Source organism: Botrytis cinerea, chromosome 4 (assembly GCF_000143535.2).
Source record: "Botrytis cinerea B05.10 chromosome 4, complete sequence".
NCBI classification, from domain to species: domain Eukaryota; kingdom Fungi; phylum Ascomycota; class Leotiomycetes; order Helotiales; family Sclerotiniaceae; genus Botrytis; species Botrytis cinerea.
Window position 1 is genome coordinate 1,213,373 of NC_037313.1, and position 19,333 is coordinate 1,232,705.

The following is a 19,333-nucleotide window of genomic DNA, read 5'->3' on the forward strand; positions in this document are numbered from 1 at the left end:
AAATCCTCAAACCCGAACTATCTATCGCGTAAACCCATATATGCATACAGAATGTCACTCTCACTCTCTCATAGTAAGCATCTTATAATCCACCCCCCTTGCCTCCAAACTAAATCTCGTACAAGCAGGTACAAAGCCGCATATAACCAACCCTGTACACCAATCCCACCACCCCCTCGCTTAAACGACCTCGCACAAAATACTCCACACCAATCCAATCAACCCCACCCCACCACAACCCCCCACTCACCACCACGCAACAAACTCTTCAAAATTTTCTCTCCCGACGGATTCAACAGTGTTGCATCCGCGGACCCTTCTCCCCATCTTCATGCACGCCGCATCCACAGGGTAATTTATTTTACTTTCTAGATCTTGATCGCCCATGCAACTTTATACACCATGACATTCTCTCTTCCTTTCGAGACCTATTGGTCCCCTTTGATTCCATTTGCGCTTCTCGTTTCTCCATTTCTCGCACCGGATTAGGCTCCGTGTAGGTGGTACGTATGTCTATACGCGCTACAAAGTCATAAGGGGGAGAGAAACACAAACTCGCCCGATGTAATACCGCTGACATGTGAGTGAGAGTTCAGAGGGATCGATATCAAACGAGTCCTTGGGCACAAAGAGGATGTTTACCATACAATTCTCTATCTACTATCTTCCATATCTCACCACGATCTCTCTTCCCGCTCTTTTCCCTGAAACATCATCATATTTCCCATATACCATCAAAGTTCACAGCCATCCATTCCCTCCCCCCCCTCCCCGAACCAACATTCAGAACCCGAAAAAGAAAAAAAATCTCTTCCTCCCGACAATGGAAAAAAAAAAGACAAAGATAATACCCACTAACCACATTTATACTACACGACTCCACTCCACTCCATTCCAGTCCATATCCAGCCACTTTAGAAACAACCCCATCCCCCACAATTTTCCACGAACAACAAATTCAGCCATGCATCATAGAAACAGGCGTCTCATTCATCGCATACATCAGCTAATCATCTCGTATCTCTAGCTACCCCCACTCTCCTCCACGTCGCTTCCACCTACCTAAAACTCTTCTCTCGAACATCTCCTCTTCCCGCAACTCCTAGTTAGTATATACTCGAAAGCGACCCAATTAACCAGCCATTCAACACGCCTTCAGAAACGCCAAGATCACCCCCTCCCCCCCCTCTTCTAAAAGATTATGGAAAACGGAAGTGAATCATCCAAGCCCCAAACATAGACACAGCCAGATGATTGGCGTCATCTAATCCAATATTCTAGTACACAACTAGATGTACTTCATGATACGTGACATAGCAGCATCGAAATGACATAACATAATATAAAAACTTGATGTGACTGATGGTTGACCCTAATCGGGAACTTCTGTATCCGATCTTGAATTCCTCAAAGTCCTAGGTATCCACGCTTTTATATTCTCTTCACATGAGAGCTCAGGTAAATATCTAGACCAGAGGACGTTGAATCAACATCTTTCATTCGATTATATTATACTAACTTACCCCTATCGCGCTAAATGCCACAGCGCGCGATTGTGACATTCAACATCCCCTAAATATACTCGTACAGAAACACACACACCAACCAACTCCCTGAACTTTGACCAACAAACTCCGCTCCACTTCAATCCACCCAGCTCAACTCCATCAAAACCGTCACAAAATGCACCAATCCTCACCCCCAGTCACAGTTCCATTCCCAGCTCCATTGTTTCTCCTCAAACCATTGAACCCATCCACATATTCGGCCGTTGCGTACTCCCAGTATCCACACACTTCTATATGTTGAAATGCAATTCTAAAGTGTTCGGCCGTCAAAGTAGGACCATGAACCCATGCAATAGTCCCATCAATTGCCCGATCAAATCTAGCTGTCTAGCAAATGCCCTCCATACTAAACACCTGAATGCCAAATGAATCAACCGCCAAATTACGCCCGCTAGAAACAGAGTAAAACAAACGGTACAATAAACACATAGGAAAAACTAAAATCGAGAGACAGATGACATGCAAAGCAATGGTACTAGTATGTACGATACCTTGATAATGTAAGCCATTTTCTCTCTACAACGTTGAGCGCTCGCCATCGTGGATAGTTTCTACCGGCGGGTCTTGAGTAGTTCGTTAGCTAAAGATTGTAATGAGAGGCTTAGTTCCCAATTACCATAATCAAGAGCACAATACTCCCAATCAATAAAAGAGCAGTTATGATAAGCACAACTCCTCGGTGCACCCAACCAAGTTTTTCATTCCGACATGCCATGCAAATTAAACCACCGGCAGCCAGAGCAAATCCTAACAAGGCACCAGTGAGTGCACCCAAGTCGACCTCCGTCCTTAGTTTATGTCGACCTGTTGCAAGGAGAAGTGTGGATGCTGCCTCAGATAGTATTGAAAACAAAAAGCAAGCAATCATTGTAAATAACAAAGTTTGTTCTTGGAATCGACTCAATCGCTGATCCGCCACGCTGGGAAAAGTTGCATAATGAGCAACGTATCCGTTCGGGAAATCCGCCGAGGAGGCATACGCTTCGTCTTCGACATCGGTTATTGAACCATTGGCTGTCCCGCTTGGACTTCGGTGAAAGTATCCTCTGTCGCTATTTCCCAATAGTGCCTGACGTTCGCGATTTTTTGTTGAACCGGGAGGTGTAAACCAGCCTCTAACTTTTCCCATTCCTTGTTTGGTTCGTCGAATCGCACTTGCTACAACTTCTGCACCAGGGAACGTCATTTCCGCATTTGGATCCGTGTATATATAGAATGGCTCATCCTGGTCGACATCACTCCCGTTGTCGTATTCGTTCCAATATGTTTGTCGAGGCGGCGATCGCTGTAGTGTCTGCGATGGGGCACGGCCGAGACTGTCTCTCCTTGAGCCCATACTAGGAGTAGACGGCCCGCTCGTCATTGGCGTAGAAGCTCGGATAAGCGTGGTGAGATCGTTATATTGAGAATGTAAGGAACTAAAATCTTGTCTTGTGAAGCTTTTTGGATTGCCCAATACCTCAACTTCGAATCGTTCCTTGAGTGTTCGAGATCCGGTCCATTTCTAACGACGTCAAATAAGTTTTTGCATTATTGATTTTAGATGTAACGGTCCATACCGTATATTTCTTCAATAACTTGTAGAATGCGACACGCTGGGCTTCAACAAACCGATCCAATCTCGCGAGATCATCCCCACAACTCTCAATCTGCATGTTATACTTGGAGAATTTATTCATCCGCTTCCTCGTCATCTGCCCATTGGAGCTTTCGGCACATCTTGCAAGTAGTCGGAGGACGATAGTCGATAGATATTCTGTTATTCAATTGTTAGTATGTATTGGCTGGTAACCGTCTCAGATTGACCCTCTACATACGAAGTCTGCGCCCAATCTCCTCGCTCTTGCTCTTAACAAACAGTTCGACTCGATCGTGTTGGTTTGATAACTCTGTAAAGAATTCATTCTCGAATGCGACTAGAGAAGTATCGACATGACCTGGAATAGTGATTGATTTCCCCGAATCTCTTGTGGTATTATGCTTTATCGAATTCTTCAATTCATCATAATCAAGGTTGTCTAATCGCAGAGCGAGAAAGTTGTGTCAGTACAGATCTGCGTCATGATATTTTCGCCATCACACTAATAAAACGGAAATGTTTCACACTCACATGGCGCCCATTGTGGCACAGAGTCCGACTGGAATTGCTGTCCGTACTTCATTCCCACAACGTACTCGTCTTGGAAAGCGACTCAAGCAATTGTTTCCCTTTTATAAGGTAATGAAATCGAGGTGTCTAGTATTCCTTTGTTCCTGACCAACTTTCATGTGCGGGTAATAGCGGTCCTGGTGGAGAAAGTTGGAAATTTAATACGCAATGATATCCGCAATTGCAAAAGAAAGGTACAAAGTACAATTAATGTACGGAGAGTGGGTACGAAGATCCAGACCAAGCTGTGCAAAATCCGCTTGAAACCTGATGCGTCGGTTAGGTTATCTGCAGGAAGAAACCCGAAACGAAGAAGAGAAATCGAGAAATGATAAGCTTTATGAGGTTGACAGTGCCAAGGGTCCCGGGGAAAGCCGAATGCAGCAGTTGAAGCAAGCAGCGTAGCAACAAGTTCAAGCAAGTCCTGCTTTGCAATATATATGTATGTGATGTAGATTGTGTAGAAGGCTAGGAGTGAGTGTAAGCTGGAGTTGATGATTGTTTCTTCCAATAACTTTGAGACATTGATCATTTAGAATGAGCTTGAGATACGGATCAGACGATGCCTTCCAGTAAAGTTTGAGGAGAATGGGCGACTTTCACGGAACTTTTATGGTGCGAAATACTGTAATACTGCAGAATACGAATCTTTTAGGGAAAGTTGGATTTAGAATCATTTTTGGGGATTCGATTCGTTGGAAATCATCAACCGGAAATCGGCGGAGTCTTCTCTCCTGCTCGATGAGTTTCCTTTCCTGTCCTTTCTTGTCCTTTGGTTCTCCTTTCCTTTCCTTTCCTTCCTCCTCCTCCTCCACAAGAGGATGTCCGACGTCTTCATATCAGCGATAGCATGCATATGCAGCATGGAAGGTCTATGTACTCTATGTACCCGCAGGGTTGGTTTCAATTCTGTTCTTTGATTGGTGCGCAGATATCAAACAGATTAATTTCCATCATGCAGCAGCTGTGATTATTATCTACTCCCGTGCAGCCCCGTATACATACAGCTGCACAGAAAGAAGGGTTCATGGTATTCAATGTCGTGTCACTTCCTAGGTACGAGCGGTGGTGATTGATATGAAAGTACTACTGAAAAGGAATATTCCTTGCAAGTGAAGAAGAAAATTCTGTCTATTATTTTTCATTTTTACACAACCTTGTTATCAATGGCCAATGAGCTTCCTGAACATATTGTACGATTGCAAAAGCTTGGCCAGTTGGTCTAGATGTTCAATTGGAAAGTCAATCACGATACTATAAGTGCAATCCCAAGATAGACAACTAGTTTTTAGATCCTGCACACCTACAACGCCATCAAGATCAATAGCGGACAATTAATGTTACCTACCTAAGTAGTTGTCAATATGGATGAACCATTGTCGGATCAATGTTGTATCAACGTTGGGCGCCAATGATTGGATACGAGACAAAAGTAACTTTTGTTTGAGAGCTGCCGATTATCTCAGATTTCTCAGATCTCAGATCTTTCCTACCGTTCTTTCCTCATTCTCCGAATACCTAGGAATCAGAACTATCAACTTGTCCCATCTCATCATAGAAACAGATCGTCCAAAGTGTTATCAGATCGCACTTTGGTAATTGGCTTCTCAATACGTGACACAATCCACCCAGCATTAAAACAAGGGAGTGTGAATGACATAGATTTAATGTTATTGGTAGACATGCAATGCATCTGATTTCAATTTAGTCAGTGGCCCCGAGCCATAAGCGAGCACGCTTTTTGGGAAGTAGATATCTGGATTTGATGACATGTTGTTGGCTCATTTTCGATACATGGAACTGGATTTCTTACAACAGGAAGCTTGTGCGAATGCTACATGCCATCTTTAGTACAAGTTCCGCGCCCCCGGTATCTCTGAGTGTCTACTCTTTTCAGATTCACCCCCAAAAAGCCTCTGGCAATCTCTTCTCTTGTGCTCAATCACGAAATGTCGTCCGACTATCAAGATATTTTTTATCCGGCTTATCCCCTCATTTTCAGCAAATTCTATAGCCCCTCATTATGTTGTGATTTTTACCTCGAGTTGTGAAACTGGAAAATCAGAATGATACCAAATTGTGTGATAATTGGAGACGACGACGTGAACTTCCTCTTACCCGAGAGAATTTCGGCCACCCATTCATAAGAAGAGGGGCTAATATGAATTCACAAAGCACATCAAATCATACGGACCTGATACGGTTGACAAATTCTCATGAGACCCAACATCTAGAAGTGATCTGGATGCATCGGACCCCCACACCTTTTGAGATTGTGAAATTTTCACATGAAATATATCCTTTTGGGCGACATGCATGTTCAATGCTTGAAGTTCTCATCTGAAATCACGCCGTGAATGTTGTACAATGGGTAAGTCTAAGAGCAGTAATAGCGCACGCGAGTGGGTTTCAAGCCCTCCAGCGCCGTATCATGCTATTGCAACGCTAAATATATGTTAAATGCCTTCATCAACACAAACGTTGTGTTACGGTCGTACATAGTCAGCCATTTGTCGTGATGAACACTATGGAATATCCGATTTCGCATGCAACATCGGACACGATAAATCGGGTAACAAGGTGCGGAAGGTGCTGATTAAAAGAATAGCATGCAGGTTATTGTGTATTTTTCAGCTGATGGAAGTGCGGCAAACAGGCCAGAAATACAACAGAAATGTGAATTATACAACGATAAACTACGGACTTCAAGGGAAGCTTCTGATAATGCATTGAGCCTTGTAAATCAACTTTGACGTTGGAATATTCACCTCTATTAATCACTTGATCAAGATGTATACGAGTGAGGATGAGACTGCTACTTCGGCAACATGAAGCTCAAAATATGTTGAAGAAGAAAGGAAGTACCCAAATATATCTAGCAAATTGCACTGTAGTACTGGATAATTAACGAGTTTCACGTGACTGTTATCGGGGTTGTCGAAATAACGCTAGTCTTATCGTAAAAAAAACTTCAAAAATGTCAAACAGTAAAAGACTGAGGGACCCAACGATGGAGACAGCAGGCAGTATTACCTCCTCGACGACATCAACTTCCCACACCATGACTGCCTCCCCGACCAGCAAAGCCTCCGTCGCCAAGATTACTCAAATCGGCACAAATGGATCAAGCTCAATTGAGGACTTGATAACTGCGCTTACCTCGACCAATCGTCACACTTTTATTGCGCCTTCATCGAAAATACTCACAACGAGTTCAGAATTTTCAAAGGAGACATTGGATAGATTTGCAGGAAAAATAGGAGATGAGCAAGCTACAAGATTGAAGGAGCAGAGAAAAAAGAGGAAGAGGGGCGACAGGGACGAGGCTGAGGAAGAAGTGTTGAAGATTAGAAAAATACATACCCAAGGATTTGAGGCTCAACAGGTTTTCGAACAGGCTAAGAGAGTTGTTGATGCACTAAAAGGGGAGGTAGCAAGAGGTCTCGAAGAGCTCGGAATTGGTGGAGATGAGAGTGAAGAAAGTGAAGACGCGGGAGAGGAGGGATCTGATATGATGGAATTTGATGAGGATGGATTCGCAATTGGTTCAGACATTGAAGGCGAGGAAGGGGACGAAGATCTCGAAGATATGGAGGAGGAATTCCACACGGACTCGGAGGACGAAAACGACGCTCAAGATGACGGAGAGGCTTTCGAAGGCTTTGAGGAGGAAGATGCCGAAGAAGACGAAGAGGATGAGGAGGACGAAGCTGGAGTTTTTGTCGAGGATCCAAACAAACTCAACGATGGTTTCTTCTCAATCGACGAATTCAATAAACAAACAGAATTTCTCGAAAGGCAAGATGCCTCAGCAGATCCTTATACTGGAGAAGCAAGTGACGAAGAGGATATTGACTGGGGCACTGACCCAATGTCTATGCCAATCAAAGCAGATAAAGGATCCAAACGTGCGAAAGCTATGGATGTTTCAGACGGAGAAGATGACGAAGAAGAAGATGGACCAACATTTGGCAACATGGATTTGAATGCACCTGAAGGAGATAGTGACGACGACGATGATATGGATTTGGACGAAGCTGCTGATGTAGCCGATGACAACACAAATGATATTCTCTACAAAGATTTCTTCGAACCTCCACCAAGAAAAATAGGTAAAGGAGAACGACAAGCAAACTACCTTGAAAGACAAGCCAAAAAGGCAGCTAAAAAAGCACCCGAAGAAGATGAAGCTGCCATGGAACGAGCTATGGCGGACGTCCGACGCGATCTATTTGACGACGAAGACGACGCAAACTCGGAAGACGCCCTTTCAGACCTCGATCCCGCAGATCCTAAATCCCGCCGTTCAGCTCACGAACGTCGCCAAGCCAAAATCAGCGAAGAAATCCGCCGTCTCGAAGCCGCATCCGTCGCAAAACGTGACTGGACACTAGCAGGAGAAGCAAAAGCCCTTGATCGACCCATGAACTCCCTTTTGGAAGAAGACCTCGATTTCGAACGCACAGGCAAACCTGTTCCCGTCATCACAGCCGAAGTAAGCGAAAGCATCGAAGAACTTATCAAGAGACGTATCCTAGCACAAGAATTCGACGAAGTCATTCGTCGTCGTCCTGACTCGCTAACCCCTGCCAATACCCGCCGCGGCCTCTTCGAACTTGACGATTCGAAAAACCAACAAAGTCTCGCGGAAATCTACGAGGAGGAACATGTCAAAAACACAAATCCAGATACATACGTCAGCGCCACGGACGAAAAGCTCCAAGCCCAAGAGAAAGAAGTCGAAAATCTCTGGAAGGATATCTGTGCTAAACTCGACGCCCTCAGTTCCTGGCACTATAAACCCAAACCCGCAGCACCGAGTCTCACTGTCGTGGGCGACGTCGCTACAATTAGTATGGAAGATGCTCAGCCTTCTACAGCTTCTGGTATCGCGGGTGCGGAATCAAGATTGGCGCCTCAGGAGATCTATAAGGCTGGACAGGTGGTCGAGGGCATGAAGAAGGATAATAAGGAGATTACACGGGGTGGCGCACCTGTTGCGAGAGAGGAAATGAGCAGAGAGGAGAAATTGAGGAGGAGGAGGAGGGAGAAGGAGAGGATTAAGAAGATGGGTGAGGGTGAGAAGGTGCTAAGTAAGAAGGCGAAGGAGAAGAAGGATGTGGTGGGTGAGTTGAAGAGGGGTGGTGTCAAGGTTATCGGAAAGAGAGGTGAGATGAGGGATGTAGAGGGCAAGAAAATTATGGCAAGTGAGGTTGTTACTGGTGGTGGCGGGTTCAAGTTGTAGATTTAAGTTAGCGGGTGTGTGACACATACAGAAAGTGTGTTGGGGATGTAATAGCGATAACTTTGTAGTTGAATATCAGACAAATTGCGATTGTCACTCAAGAACGACATGAAACGAATCCATTGTATCGCAAGATACATTGCATGTGACAGATGTGCAAGTACATCGATTTCGCTTATAAAAATAGAAATCTTCTACATCTACTTCTTCGCCATTCCGGTCCCCAATTTCTCCATCTCTTCCAACTGCTTTCCCTCTAATCCCGCCGGTCTCTCAAGCTCCACATAACCTCCCATCTTCACATCACCCTTTACTTCTCCCATGACTACAGCACTATCTCCAACCACCTCTCCCCCACTCTTTCTTTCCCACCCCCTCGCTTCTACACTCAACGGTCTCCACCATGCCTCCTCCTCTCCCAGTCCACCCCTAGCATGCCACCTCCCGCCACACATTTCCCACAACCTACTCGCCGCTCTCTTATACGCAAACCTCTCATCCTCGCCCGTGAAACTTTCCGTCCTCGCAAAATCCACTCCTCTCCTCCTCCCAATCTCATTTCCCGCCCCGGGAACCGATCCAAAATCCGCATCTTCATCGGGATCATACCCCGTTTTAACGCTAGGAGTATCGGTATACGTAGAGATATTTGGTCGAAAGGGGGATGTTTGATCTTGGTAGATTTCGGCGAGGGTTTCCGGGTATACTGCATCTTGAGGGTTTTCGGATTCGGATTCGGAATCCGAGGAAGGAGACAGCTGGGTTTCGGGGAAGAAAAGAGTATCTGGGCCAGTGGCCGCGCGAATTATGAGTTTACATCGGGCTTCGTAGAGAGCGTCTAGGAGGGTGATAAGGCGTCTTGCTTCGTTCTTTTGAAGGAGGGTTAAAATTGGCACATCATCGATGATGAATGTGTGGAAAGTGGAGGCCATGGTTATATAGTCTGCGGGACCAAAAGCACCTCCACAGAGAGTGGGAAAGTCCCAGTAGGTTATACCATTGAGATGACGGGAGACGGGAACTGTACGACCATATACTAAAAGTGTGGTTGATTGCCATGGAATTGGATCTGGAGAGGATGGGAAAGTTGATTTTACCACTTTCTCCCAGGTATCATCACTATCTGAAGCGAGAAGATACTTTTTGGGAGTATTGGCTTTTGTAATATTCTCGGTGGTACTGCCATCATCCTTTCCATGAATGCTTTGCTCATATCCAAGCCCAAGATTACCGGGTGAAAGTTTTTCAAGTCCCGTAAACCCTTCTATCATTTCTTCTCTCATTATCTCAGACATTTTCGCTGTTTCATCGTCCACGCCCTCAATTTCTCTTCGTCTCCAATCTCTACCCCCCTTTCCCATATCCCAGATTTCACATCTAGCTTTCAGAACCCCAACAAATCCCGAAAACTCATTCCCACTAGAGAACATGTCTAGTTTCTGTGGCTTAGCTAAGCCTAGCCAATTTTTCACGAGCCCTCCCCTACCAGGCACAGCATAATCCATGCCACTGGCCTTTTCGAGCTCTTCTGGCATGCGATTTGAGGATGCAATAAGTACGCCACCCAATTGAAAGAATGGTGTCAAAAGATTGCTCAGGATTTTACTCGCAGCTCGGTCTGGTAACTGAAACTCGTCCAGAAAGAGTATAGGCGATTTTTCAATCATGTCCTTTGCTAGCCAAAGGAGAGAGTAGTCTTCAGAGTCTAAATTTCCATGCTTGGAACGAGACTGTCTCAATTGTTCCAGACGTGAAAATGTTTCTAGCATGAACGTATTAAAATGCCATCTCCTTTTCTTGTCGTTCGGTAGACTATCGGCTAGCATATCCAATAACATTGATTTTCCAGTCCCAACTTCACCATGGAGTAATATACCCTGGGGCGAATCCAGATCCATTGCTGCTTCATGACTTGTCAGAACTCTTGTCATAGCAAGTGTATCTTGCCGTTCTTTTCTTCTGAACAGATGGGCAAATAGTGGATTGTTCCTCAGAGGATGGCCAGCTACTGCTACCGTCCGACCATCTTCATTATTTTGACCGTCGTTGACGGCCTGGCTGATTGCTTTGAGCCGAACTGCATATTCCGATTGAGGTTTATAGTCCTTCAATCGTAAATATAGTTTTTGCAAATGTAGAGCTATACGGTGTTGAGCTGGGTCGGGGTCAATTACTTTAGTCGCCAACAGAGCACGATACAATATGAGAGGATTGGTTATGGTTAGCCCTGTGGATTGAGGGAGGTTTGTTGGTGGCATTTGGAACTTTCATGGTCGAGATGAAAGCAAATTGATGAATCTCCATGATGAATTGATGAGGGGTTGAAAATGCAAGCGTCATCGCCGGCACTAAATCGGACGTCACTTTCTTAGCCTTGCCTGTGTGGCTGGAGTGTGGCTGGAGTGTGGCTTCGTACCTGTGCCTGTATTCCATCTGTACTTACGTCTCAGCCTTGCACACTTGTAGCCTTGCATGCCTTCAATTATTATTTTCGCGTTGCATTTTTCTGTTGACATGGAACTCTGGTCAATGGGCAGTATTCCGTTCCGTGTGGCCAGATACATGATGTTGGAAATGGCAGATAGTCCCGAGGGACAATCTGGTAGGATTGAAAGAGAAAATCGAAAGAGAGACAGTCCAAATTGGATAAGCTTCAGATGCTAATGCCGCGCAAAATCAGGTTCTCTCTCTCTGGTGTCTGCAGGTGTCTGCAGTGGTTTGCTGACGACGTGCCTTTGTCTCACTGTCCCTAGTCCACTGGGAAATGGCTATATTTAAAGACATGCGCATGAATGGTGAAGAACACTGAATTCAATTGACCCAAATAATTGTCCAATATTGATTGCTCACATCCCTTTTCCATCCAATTGTATTCACACATCATCAGAAAACCGCTGCAGCTTCTCACCGTTGGCCTCAAAATCAAGCCGGAGCCTTGAGGTGTGGTCAGAGCTCAAGGATTAAAACGCGTGCTTCCAAGGTTTCCACCGGTCGCCTTTATTTTCTTTGGTACCTGTAGCCGTATCCATCCAATTGATTTTTGATTTTTGATCCATCCGTATCCATGATTTAATTATTTTGGAGCACTTGGTTCTAAACTTCACAAGAAGCTTTTCAGACAAAACAAACACTTACGAGCCACGAACAATCACTTTCCACGAGTTATGCCAACAACGCCATCGATCTTTCTTCTACGATAATCTCCATCACTTAATTCCCATTTGGACATATTCACGAAATGTTTTCACCTACAGTCAACGCTGGCGCTCCAGCTCCAGTAAGGAGTAGCAGAAGACGGCCACGCCCTCATTCGAACGAGAACTCAATAGCACAGCCAAAAAGCAAGAGAGTGAGAAGCTCATACGATGACCAGACGTTTGCGCCAAATGGTACACCCGAAATGGAGGAAGCAAAAAACAACAAAGTAGCTACTTTGACGAGGCGCGAAAGTCCCAAGGAGGTACCAAGTCAAAGACGAGAAATTGTTGTGCGAGGAAAGAAGTCGAAAGGAACAGATAGGGCTGGGAAAGGAGATGGCAGTGTGGTCCTTGTGAGTTGTTCAATATCGCAATGTGTTGCGACTTCTGGAAACTGATAACCTACTTTTTCGGACAGACCAAAAATGATACCTATACAGTCAGTAAACTGCCAGCGCTCCCAGATCAAATTCGCGCAGATATCGCAGGTAGCTATAACTTTTTCAATGATTTGTAAGTTCATCACTAAATTCATGCTATAGCTCGTCAGCACGGCGCAATTTATTCAGATAGCGGTTATGCACTTGCTCTCACCCATTCCCATGCATTCGTCTGGCCCTACGCTATCAACATCCCTTCCCCCGAAACCTTCACATTCGCGTTACCTCATAGCAATAAGCACATAACCGATCCTCTTCCTCTTGGTTCGCTGGTCTCGCCCTCTGCGTCATCTTCGGAGCCTGGTCTTGTTGTTGTTATACCCACTGGTAAAATTACATATTGGGAGTCTATTGCTAGCGCCGCTACGCTTGATCTTATCAAATTAAAAAGCAATGGAGTCGGATCGAGTATACCAGGAATGCTTTCCGGAGAAACTGTTGTGCAACTGTTGAATGCGGAAACAGCCGGGTTTGTCCTGGCATTCAGTACTGGCCGATTGGCCTATCTACGAGTCAGGGATGGACATGGAAGACCCGAAGTGTCTGTTCAATTCTTGAGAGGCTCAAGCGGACCATTGGCAGGCGGCATATTTGGGAGTCTTAGAAATGTACTTTCTAGTACAGCATGGCGTGGAGACATTGCCGCCGTTCGCGCCGGACCACAGGAGCATGTAGGAGACAGAAATGTTGTTGTCGCAACAGGAAAGGGGAGAATACAGCTTTGGAATCTCCAGAGAGACGGGCAGAATGCTCTTCACGGGGAAGCTGAAGGGCGGGAAGCAATTGTTCTGGAAATGAAAAAGGCGGAGCCTATCCTATTCGATCTCTCAATAGAAACCTTTGAGATTCTCGATTTTACCTTCATGCCACGAACACCAGAGGACCGCGACAACGAAGGAGATCGCTTACTTTTGCTAACATCCCTCTCTAATCGATACACCACTCATTATACTCTTGTTGATGTTGTACTTAGGCGGGATCAATTGATTGTGGAAGATGTTCGACTACTCAAATCTTACACTACTCCGGTCAACAAGAATGCGATTTCAAAAGCTCGAATTTATCTACCAAATCCCGCACTGGTTGCATATGTCGTCTTTGACCGTGCTGTTGTTGTTGTTTCAAGGGCAAAACAAGTTGAATCGCCCGACTCCCAGCTTCGGTCTGAGAATCATACACTTTCGCCATCGTTCGAAGATGTGGTAGACTTTAGAGAGGATACCAATGTTGAGATTGTCGGATCCGGCATGGAAGAACCCCAAAACATTCCACATGGAATTGAGGAAGCAAAATCATTCAAATACAAAGCAAAGCACCCGGCTACTGTTCTCCTCGTTCGGGGTGGGGGTGTGATTCGTGTGGCAGCTACCGATATTGATAAACTTGCGTCCAACAAAGGACAGCAAGTCACTGCGAAAAGCAAGCTGGAACAAGCAGTGTTTTTTGGTACAATGGCGCAAAATCCTTTAAGCTTTGCAGGAAGATCAGAATTTCAGTTCCCCCCGGAAGAAGTTGGAGCTGCTGCTCTAGAATTAAGTTTAGAGATCGTGGCATCTAGGACTCCTTTCATTCCCTCGGTGTCTGCGTCGCTGGAACAACATCTGAAAAGACGAGCAACAGCTCTTCATGATCTTGCTAAGCATCTCAAAGCTACTGGCGTAGAAATTGATAGACTTACACGATGGAAGTTACTTTGGGATGCAGAGAGAATGACGGCAGCAACAATCATCTGGCAGCGGTATGATGCCCTAATTCGAGAATTGCCAGAAGACCAAAAACGTGGGCTTCTCGCGGATCTCGTAGATCATATTCATGAAGACCTTAAAACCGAGCCTGTTGCCGAAAGAGGTGAAGTCGATCGCGTTCGACATTTCTTCATTCATGATGTTTTTAGATTAGAATTGGCGATACCATGGGCATACCAGATGCTCAAGTACGCCTGGACGAATGGCCAAGTTCCTCCTTCTTCAGTAATGGAGACGCTCAGTCAATCTAATGATGTGATGATTTGCGCATTGGATGGTGCGTTTGACTTTCGAATGAATAATTTGAGGCTGTATGGATTACAATCGGAGATAATTTCGCATGGGATATTAGAAGAAGGCTATGAGGGACTTCCAGAAATTTGGACCTCGACTTTCTACATTGCAGAAAATATTCGGAAGCAAACAGACCTTGTCTCTGCGCTACTCGGCGACTTTTGGAATAAGCCTGCTGCAGAAGACAGCCCTGATCCTACAACCCTCGAGAAAATTCGACTAGAGCATCCTACTCTTATCGATGTGGCCATCCGATCCAATTTGGAGAGGATACGTTGGGTTTCGGCTCAAGACTCGCCACAACTTCAAATGCAGGCAGAAGGACTTCAAACCCTACAGTTCAATGCACAAGATAAACAATTACAACGCCTTGCAGATACCTTTGCTCTTCCCGATGAAGCAATGAGATTGGCTGAAAAGCACGAGATTTTACAAACGTTGGCAACTGTACTGATGTACGAGGTCGGTATTTGTGCCGACGGGCTTCGAATTCCGGGCATTGACGAAGAAAACTATGAAAATCTGAAAAAGCGAGAACAAGACCTCCGTGACCGGATGGATAAGTCTTTCGCAAACTTCGGTGCGAGTTGGGCAGCCGCTCTATATGAATACTACATTGGCACGGGAGAAATACAACAGATGCTCGATGATTATCAAAATCAGCGAGCATTCCTCACTGCTTTCCTACGTGACAAACCGGAGTACGCTAAGATTGGTTGGATTCATGAGATCACTCGAGAAAGGGATTACGATGAGGCCGCGAGAATGCTTCTTGAACTTGGATTAGATCGAGAGCGTGATGTTTGGAGCAAAAAAGTCGAACTTAGTATCGGCAAGCTTTCACGCATGGCAGGTCGCAATTATAGTCAGGCAAACGGGATCCTAATTCCCGACGGAGGTGAATCAGAACTTGTCAGAGCAAATCAAGAGCTTGGATTGATTAAAATTCAAGATCTCGTTTACAAGTATATATACCCCACCATCAGTACAGCTATCGATGATAACGCGGAAGTCCAACTTGCTTTAGAAACTCATGGCAACAAGGGTTTGAAGCAACAATTTTCTTTCATGAACCTTCTTGAAAGTAGCATGACTCATCTGGTCAAGCATGAAACGATGGATGCATTTTGTTTGGTTGATTTACTTACCCTCATGGGTGATAATTTCAGAGCCATGGAACAAGATGAATTCAGCATGAGCAGATTTTATTGGGCACTTGAAGCCATCCGCTTGGGTGTCACAAATAAAGAAGAGAAGTTGCTTATGCAGCGTGTTATTTGGAGACGTTGTCTCTTGAGAGATGACTGGGCTGCGATGAATAATACAGAGGCTAAAGATGATCAATTTGTAGAAGATCAGTTGAAGACAACAGCTCTGTATTGGACACTCAAAGCCTGCTTCAAGAATCGTAAGTACTATCATTTGACTCCATGTTGAATTACAGACTAACAAAATTTTCAATAGGTATCTTCGAAAAGGATCTCACTATCAAGTCACTGACTCCTGAAGAAGTCATTGGTGCATGTACAGAAGAGCTGGAACAACGCTGGTCTCGAATTGACGCTAGTATGCGCGAACGCATGATGCAAGACTATCAAATTGAAGACGATGCATTAACACAATATATCGACACGGCTAGAATAGATAAGTGGCATCAACAAGCAGTGGAGCTTGCCAAACAAGACTTCAGAGAGGAAATTGGAGCGGAAACGTCAACTGGATCGGCCATGGATAGAGAGGCGGCTAGGACGCTCGAAGAATTGGAGAGAAGTATAGCAGATAATGAAAAGGGAAAGGCAGAAGGAATGCTCTTGTCGAAACCAAGACATAGGGCGAAGATAGGATATGATGGAAGAGGGAGTGCGAGTGGGAGTAGAAGTGGAAGTGGACGACCGGGAAGCTTTAGAAGCTCACTTAAGTTGTATTGAGGATATTGAGGATTAGAGGAGAAATGGGTCAATGATATATTGGCGTTATTTTTGTAAGATTCATTGACAAAGATGAAGAAGATATTCATTCTATTAGGGTAGTGCAGTAGGGTAAATCTAGCGCTGGTTTTCACTTGTGCGAAGTGGATTGATTGTGTGGAGTTTTATGGATGGGGGTAGGGGGTTTTAATTCTTTTAAAGCAAAATTTGAAGTAAAATCAATGATCGAAGTGGATGAAGAATTGGATGGATGGATGGAAGGATGGATGGAATAAATGGATACCTTAACTTGACTTGACTATATATCTGTCTGTGATAATAAAGTGATCTCTTATAACCTAATTCATGGATAGATTGGAAGTATTAAAAATGGGTTATATTTATATCCTATTCTATATCTTAGACTGGATCGTATCGTATCATGTCTATTATCTTTCTTGTGCTTGGCAAATCGCTGGAATATTTGTGTATGTATCTCTAATGCTTATTCATCAATCAATCAAGCATTGTCAATTAATTAATCCATCATCGATACCCGTCGCGTAGCATGGCATGGCATGGCATGGCAATCCATGACATCGGAGATCGTATTGCTGAAAATGAATGGATGGGTGGGTATTTGAGTTGGTATACGGAGGAGCTTTGGGTAGGGTATACGTACGGAGTAAGGATACGGAGTTTGTAGAGGAGGTATAGGTATAGGTATAGGTGTGTATTTGGAGTAATGTGATTTGATTTGATACGAGGCTGGAATCTAGAATCTAGAATCTAGATGGAGATGGAGATGGAAATTGAAGCGAAATATGTTATGTTATGTTTTGTTTTGTTTGCTTGTGCTAATAAGAATGGATAGATGGGTGGATAGATAGATAGATGGATTTCTTTTTTGTTTCTTTCAGGGGTGCATGGGTGATGGGTGAAGGGTGATGGGTGGATGATGGATGATGGACTGGGCTGGACTAGATTGGATTGGATGGATTTTTTAAAAGGGGGGGTTTTTGAGTGCTGGAGTGGAGTGGAGTGGGGTGGAGTGAAGGAGTGGAGTGGACTTATGGACTGATGGACTAACGGGATTGGGGGGTTGGTGTGGAAAGGAGATTGGGGATTGGAGATTGAGGATTGAGGATTGAGGATTGGGGATTGGGAGAGAGAACTGGGAAAGGTGAGAGGGAAGAGGGAATTGAGGGAAGTGTGAGTGGTGAGAGAGGTAATGAACGGGATTGGGGAGAGGGAGGAGATAGGTGTAGGTATAAGTAAGTCTTTTGGGGATTGGGGGAATATATTGTGAGGTGGGAGATGGGAGATATGGATGATGAGTGATGGGTAGTGGATAATGGGCTTTGTAGTGCTTGTGTGCTTGTGTGCTTGTGTGTATGTGTGTATGTGTGTGTAATGTGAATTGGATTTATATATTTGCATGCTGGAGAGTTGGGGAACGCGGGAATGTGGGAGGGAGGGGGGATTGGAGATGTTGGAGATGGTGACTTGGATGCTGGGTTGGTGATGTGAAGAGTTGGGTAGAGTTGGGATGATGGGGTGGATGAAATGGATGGATGGTTGAGGTGAGGTGATGAATAGATAGATGAATGGGGTTGGAAAAGAGAGAGGAGAAGTTGGAGATGGGAGATTGGGATGATGTATAAGTGATTCTTGAGGGGGAGAGGGGAGAGAGCATCTGGAGATAAATTGTATATATATATATATATATATGAATGAGTAACTAAGTAGGTATTTGTATTCTCGTATTATAACTGAAGAAGTCATTACTGATTAATCATTGATAGATAGGCTTGGAGCTTGAAGCTTGAAGCTCGAAGTTGAGATATATATATCAGAGATTGAAGATGTGGAACAATAGAGAGAGAGAAAGAGAGAGAGAGAGAGTGTGTGTGTGTCTTGATTGCGTCTTGTAAGTTTTCTGAGTCCCGTCAGGGTAATCGAGTCAGGTCAATGAGATGAGATGGGATGAGATGAATGAGATAATCTCTTGTTTTTTGAAGTTGGAATGAATGAAGTCTGTAGATAGATAGCTGGTGAGAATAATTGTGATTGATTATACGATATCGATGAGGGAGGAGTAGACAGAAACCGAGAGAAACTTGAAGGTTTCTAGATAGATGATATGATGCGAGTCGATTCTTTCTTCATTCATTCATTCATTCTTGATACATCTAATCTACTCTTCCCACTTGATATATATATTAGATACCTAGATAGTTACAAATTTTCAACCTGCGATATCTGAAGAGATATAATAAAAGCATAGAAAAGAAAGAGATTGGGAATATCGTATATCGTATAATTGGCAATAACAACTATTGTGATATTCAGATCCTAATGATGATCATATATATATCTATATATGTATGTATGTATGTATTGTTGTTATATTGAATATGAATAGTATTGGAAATGTCGATCTATTCGTCTATTCGTTTATTAAATCTCGATCTTCAATCTTTATTCTTCATTCTTCATTCTTCAAGTGAGAAAGAGTAGATATGCATGTATGTATGCATATATCTACTCTATATTATACTAGTATACTGGGAATTTTAGTAGATGATGGATAGATGGATGAATGGGGTTTAGTTTAATTTAGTTTGGTTTAGTTTGATTATATAGATAGTAATAAGTCAGTAAGTAAATATAGAAACCAAACGAACGAATGAAAGAAAGAATGAATGAATAAATAAATAAAAACAACGCAATTCGAAAATCTTCCGTAGGAATTTTTTTTTTTTTTTTTTTTTGGTATTAATGTTTG

At 44.0% G+C, this 19,333-nt stretch overlaps 4 protein-coding genes across 5 annotated transcripts; 2 read left to right on the forward strand and 2 right to left on the reverse strand.

Moving 5' to 3' along the window:
• Positions 1-1,482: 1,482 nt before the first annotated feature.
• BCIN_04g03390 (hypothetical protein) lies at positions 1,483-4,366 on the reverse strand. Of its 2 annotated transcripts, XM_024692520.1 has the most exons (5): positions 3,679-4,366; positions 3,386-3,586; positions 3,128-3,324; positions 2,185-3,072; positions 1,483-2,131 (listed from the first exon to the last, which is right to left on the reverse strand). In XM_024692520.1, exons 1-5 carry the CDS (start codon positions 3,728-3,730, stop codon positions 2,120-2,122), a joined length of 1,350 nt encoding a protein of 449 aa, XP_024548298.1. In that variant the 5' UTR covers positions 3,731-4,366; the 3' UTR covers positions 1,483-2,119. The 2 variants fall into 2 exon arrangements, with proteins under 2 accessions (XP_024548298.1, XP_024548297.1); XM_024692521.1 differs by having other exon boundaries at positions 1,483-3,072.
• Positions 4,367-6,595: 2,229 nt separating this feature from the next.
• Positions 6,596-9,058, forward strand: Bcmpp10. Its single transcript, XM_024692522.1, has one exon. The coding sequence runs from the start codon at positions 6,695-6,697 to the stop codon at positions 8,960-8,962; it is 2,268 nt and encodes a 755-aa protein (XP_024548299.1). The 5' UTR covers positions 6,596-6,694; the 3' UTR covers positions 8,963-9,058.
• Positions 9,059-9,115: 57 nt separating this feature from the next.
• On the reverse strand, positions 9,116-11,442 carry BCIN_04g03410 (hypothetical protein). The gene is made up of 2 exons (XM_024692523.1): positions 11,379-11,442; positions 9,116-11,310 (listed from the first exon to the last, which is right to left on the reverse strand). Exon 2 carries the CDS (start codon positions 11,218-11,220, stop codon positions 9,163-9,165), a length of 2,058 nt encoding a protein of 685 aa, XP_024548300.1. The 5' UTR covers positions 11,221-11,310; positions 11,379-11,442; the 3' UTR covers positions 9,116-9,162.
• Positions 11,443-11,685: 243 nt separating this feature from the next.
• Positions 11,686-16,912, forward strand: Bcnup133. The gene is made up of 4 exons (XM_024692524.1): positions 11,686-12,512; positions 12,578-12,647; positions 12,702-16,046; positions 16,103-16,912. The coding sequence occupies exons 1-4, from the start codon at positions 12,201-12,203 to the stop codon at positions 16,564-16,566; spliced, it is 4,191 nt and encodes a 1,396-aa protein (XP_024548301.1). The 5' UTR covers positions 11,686-12,200; the 3' UTR covers positions 16,567-16,912.
• The last annotated feature ends 2,421 nt before the right edge of the window (positions 16,913-19,333 follow it).